This window comes from Lolium rigidum, chromosome 6, assembly GCF_022539505.1.
Source record: "Lolium rigidum isolate FL_2022 chromosome 6, APGP_CSIRO_Lrig_0.1, whole genome shotgun sequence".
Classification (NCBI taxonomy): Eukaryota; Viridiplantae; Streptophyta; class Magnoliopsida; order Poales; family Poaceae; genus Lolium; species Lolium rigidum.
The window spans coordinates 274873235-274877911 of record NC_061513.1 but is presented as its reverse complement, the minus strand read 5'-3'; the positions used below and the strand labels follow the sequence as shown (position 1 = coordinate 274877911).

At 38.3% G+C, this 4677-nt stretch overlaps 1 protein-coding gene across 1 annotated transcript; it reads right to left on the bottom strand.

Moving 5' to 3' along the window:
• Window positions 1-1838: 1838 nt before the first annotated feature.
• On the bottom strand, window positions 1839-4473 carry LOC124667101 (uncharacterized protein At4g14342-like). The gene is made up of 4 exons (XM_047204429.1): window positions 4411-4473; window positions 3712-3797; window positions 3469-3592; window positions 1839-2254 (listed from the first exon to the last, which is right to left on the bottom strand). The coding sequence occupies exons 1-4, from the start codon at window positions 4414-4416 to the stop codon at window positions 2207-2209; spliced, it is 264 nt and encodes an 87-aa protein (XP_047060385.1). The 5' UTR covers window positions 4417-4473; the 3' UTR covers window positions 1839-2206.
• Between the last annotated feature and the right edge of the window lie 204 nt (window positions 4474-4677).

Genomic DNA, 4677 nt, shown 5'->3' with positions numbered 1-4677 from the left:
GCTATTTTTATAGGATTTTTCTTTATCCTATACCCGATAATGTTGTTAACAACAACAGTCATATCTCCTATATGGAATAATAATGTATATATACATTAACAGTACTCATCCCATGGGCTAACTAAACTACTGCATGCCTGCCCTCCTGATGCTTGAACCTAAAGCAGTAGGGTACCATAGCTTATATTAATTGTACAGTTCTTATGCTCATTCTGTATCTTGCATTTTTATGGTTTGGATTCTGTTTAAGCTATGGTTTTCATCTTGTTAGAACTACTTCAAACTTAAATTGTTCTCTGGTTAGAATATGTGTATTCGAAATTCACTCAAGAATGCAACCTGATGCATATATTCTCCATCATATGCATAATCTCATTTCCACTGTCTGTCCCTATCAAGTGATTTAAAAGTAACTAGGGATTTTGCCATCCAGTTATCTAGGGATCTGTGGTCTTCTCCTATTATATTAGACATACTGATCATTATTCCTAGGGAATAAATAAATGTCTTATGCCCCTAATCTAGCCATGGCGGGGCACTAATTCCCCCCCCCCCCATTGAGTACTGATCAAATAACACTGGCAATTGTGAACATCTTTTGTGAAGTATCAACTGAACTTCTTCAGTTATGCACTTTGGTTTGTAATTATTGTATTATTGTATTGTTGGATTGTTTGCTGTGTCCGTGGATAACGTGTCTGATCTGGTGATTGCTTTTCTAGTTGGTCCTGTTGGTTGTCTTTGGATATCATTTTGAAGGAGTACCAGTATATTTCAGATTGTGCCCAATTTAGCGTACGTTCCCATATTGCAGTGCAATTTGGCGCTTTGTATGGTTTGGTAGTGTTACAATTTGGCCTACCATTTGTGCTGCTTGTATGGCCAATTTATCACTTACTCGCACATTGGTTCAAAGTTTTACTACATGTATTTCTTTCGAAGTGAAAAATTCTCAATCATCTATTCGTATGTGTTTCTGCAGGTGCACCTCAAATACGGATTATCATGCAGCATTTGTGTCAAAATCCACCAAGTAGATTCCAGCTTCACATCAACATGATGTCTTGTGAAATGGAGTGATTTATGTCTGATTGAATGCCTATTTGCTACCATTTTGTAAACCTGGCTATGTGGCACGGTAACTAGTTAGCTATTGTTTTGTAAATCTGATATTTGAAATGACAACATATGAACATTTAGTATTGTATGAATTGAGAACTGGACAACCAGTATAGTGTGAATTAATGCATATCAGCAGATTTGGAGGATATGATTGTGGAATATGTGTCTTTGAGTGGTTTTTGGCTTTTAATTGTTTTAAATATACATACCTGAATAGTGAAACTAGTGGGAAGGTGGGAAAAACTTAGTTCACGATAGGGCCAATGAACTGTTGGTTGGCAAAATTATATGGTGTCGGATAGTTGGTTGGGAAAAACAAGTTGGTCGGGAATGTAACGACGGTCGGCAAACCAAATGTCGGTCGGGAAAGATTTTCCAGTACAGTCAGACAGTTGGTCGGGAAAGATTTGTCGGTCCGGAAAGACCTTTGCCGACCGGACTTACGGTGACCAACAAGATCGGTCGGCAAAACTGATTCCCGACCGACTTTCGGTCGGCGAAAGCTGCTTCCCCGACCAACTTGTTCGTTGGGGTTCAAATGATGTGGTGTAGTGTTCCAACTACAAATGTCTGAGCTTCCAATACCAAATCTATTGGAACTCCATTTTCCTACTCATTGCAAAGAAAAACAGACTCCAGCACCAGTAGCGCGCCACAGGTAGGGGGGATGAAGCCTGGCTTAGAAATAGAACATGAAAATAAAAACATAAAATGCATCTCCAATACATCCCAATTTCTACCATGAGCTGCTGCAATTCGACTACATTGTCCACACATAAGACACAGATATGACATCATGTTACATTACCTCCTTTATGAGGCTAAGATAGCTGTGGCCATCCACAAATTAAATTCAACTGGATGGCACCAGATTAATATAGCTAAACTGAACGAAACAAGTGCTTAACATTCAAGTGGAGGACAAGTAGAAATATGGTACGCGTCGCTAAAGATGTCCAGGGTGTTTAAACACAACCACACACAGCGCTGAGGTGGCTAATCCACACATGCCTTAGACTTCAGTAACAAACATCAGCCGAACACAAGTTCCTGCCGTGGTACCAACTACAGCACCAACACATCCTCAGTGTTCGTCTCTCTCAGGAGGGAGGCCACAGGGAAGCAGCATTTTCTGCAAGACCGGAAACAGCGGTTCAATAAATTGTATTGCAATACTCACTGATACAACTGCTGAAAAACATGCAAATGGAGACACTAATATGTCTAGATACTATTATGAAGGGGAGCTACCTGAGACACTGGTAAACTTCAAACATGCTAAATTAGATGGTAACAAAATGAATTTGATAGAACAGATCAATTACAGTTCCAACATAGCATAGGGGGGTTCGCATAGAAATTCTGGGCATATACTTAACTTTTTTCTTCAATTCCGAGCAGTGAGCGCAATAGAATGGTAAAGATAAACCGTAGTTTCAGGTAGCTAGCTTGGCTCCCCCTGTCTACAGTACGTATCACAGAACGTACCAAACTACCAACCCTAGTAGGCTTTAAGACTGAAGCCTATCTAATAGAGGAAGGTAAAATCTGAATTGACAAACTGCAGCCTGCTAGGCTTGATCTAGATTTGCATCAATTTTAAGGCAGAAAAGAGACAATTTAACGAACCGTCCAGTATGTGTCTTGCTTCCAGCATTCAACAGAAGGACAAACCATTTTTATTTGGACCATTTAGTTGATGTGAAACCTCTTGCATGTGAAAATATGTCACTAATTTTGTGTATGTTAGTGATCAATCTTCACAATTTTTGCTGCGAGCATTCTGAAACATCTACTTATAGACATGGAGTGTCTCATATCATTTCAAGAAAGCGCTACATAACTCCAGTACTCACAGGGGGTTTATGTCACATCAACTTATAAACAGAGAGTATCTCAAATTGTCACATCCCTGAAATATTCTTTCCTACCATGGAAATAAACAAGCTCAAGCTAGATTCTGGACATGATATATTATGGCTTAGTACAGAAACCCTGCAGAGCTACAACTTGAAGAGTAGCAGGATCGATGATGTATTTAATGAGCTTGCAATGTCATACACATAACCACACTTACATGGTGCATGAAAATAATAAAAATGTCAAATATGAGGCAAAGAAAGGCTCCATGGAAGACAGCGAGACTGCCTAAGTAACCAAAGCAAGACTAGCAACCCACTAGTGAAAGCCTAATACAAGCAAGTAAGTTAATTCAACAGAACACAACTCAAGCCTAATAAATCAAGCCGAGTCATACTTTACGCCAATGTTTATACACCATTTATGTTATCAGCAATTTGCAGCTGAAATTCAGTGGACCAGTTAAGATAAAATATGTTCATATAACTGCATAAATTCGTAGCGCTCCCTTCCAATTGATTCATTCTCAGCAATGGCAAAATATGACAACATTGGATAGTGTCCAACATAGGATGCATAGCTGTCTCTTTGGATATTTACAGCCCATTCACTGTAGTACAAGAAAATGTTAATGGTTAATACCATACCAGACCGTGTCAACAATAAGAAAGTACAAACAGCTAGTGTAACATTACGTTTTTAACACAGACAAAAAAATGAGATGCTTACAATCTGGTCAGGTCAGCATGCCCTGTTCCAACATATTTGGCTTGAAGATGCTCAAGTTGAGAATTTATGTTGAACCTGTCACTAGCCTTTCAAATATTGAATCATGTTAGAACTTAAAGGAGTTCCAGTCAAAATGTAAAAATACTTTAAAATGTAGCAAGCTAAAAGAAGACAAAAGAATAGTGAGATCTGGAGATATTCGCAGTAAGTCCTAAAAATAAGTAAATTGAAGTTAAAAATGAACATCGTAATAGTGCAATCCAAAATATAGAATTACAATAGCAGGACACATCCGCTATACAATAGCAGGACAAAGCCACTAATACTTGAACCTAACCACCAATACCAAAACAAGAAGGTAAATCCAACAACAAATGTTTAGATATAAAGATCATGCAGAACATGTTCTCAGTTCAAGTTAACTATTAGATCAATTCCGTTAGCAAACAAGAATAAATCACCAACTATAACAGACCAAGAAATAAACTGCACAAAAAGTAAGTTATCTTTCACAAGAAATATTTCCGGGATATAAATATCCAATAGGCTCGCCCATTAACTAAATAATAAATAGTAGATGCTTTTGTGGCAAAAAATTTTTATCAAAAAATCGTATTTCTCTATGTAAAATGGCAATTGAATACTTTTGGCAGAATCAGCAATACAGAGAGTTTTGATCAGGGATTACTGAGTACTGACCTGCATGGTGGCTGATGGGTGTTATCCTGACCTGTGAAGACTGACAGGGACCAATAGTCTTGCTAACGTTTACCCAGTTCTACAGAAGTGCAGAAGACACAGAGGTATGTCATCATCCAAAAACAGCTCAAGGAGGCATCCCAATTTTTTCAGTCAGATTTTTGATGAAAAAATCCAACAGAAGTATATTAGAAACTTCCATGACTGAACCCTACGCAGAAGATGTAATGTATTGCAGTAAGAGCAGACGAGACGTGAGGGGGTCTA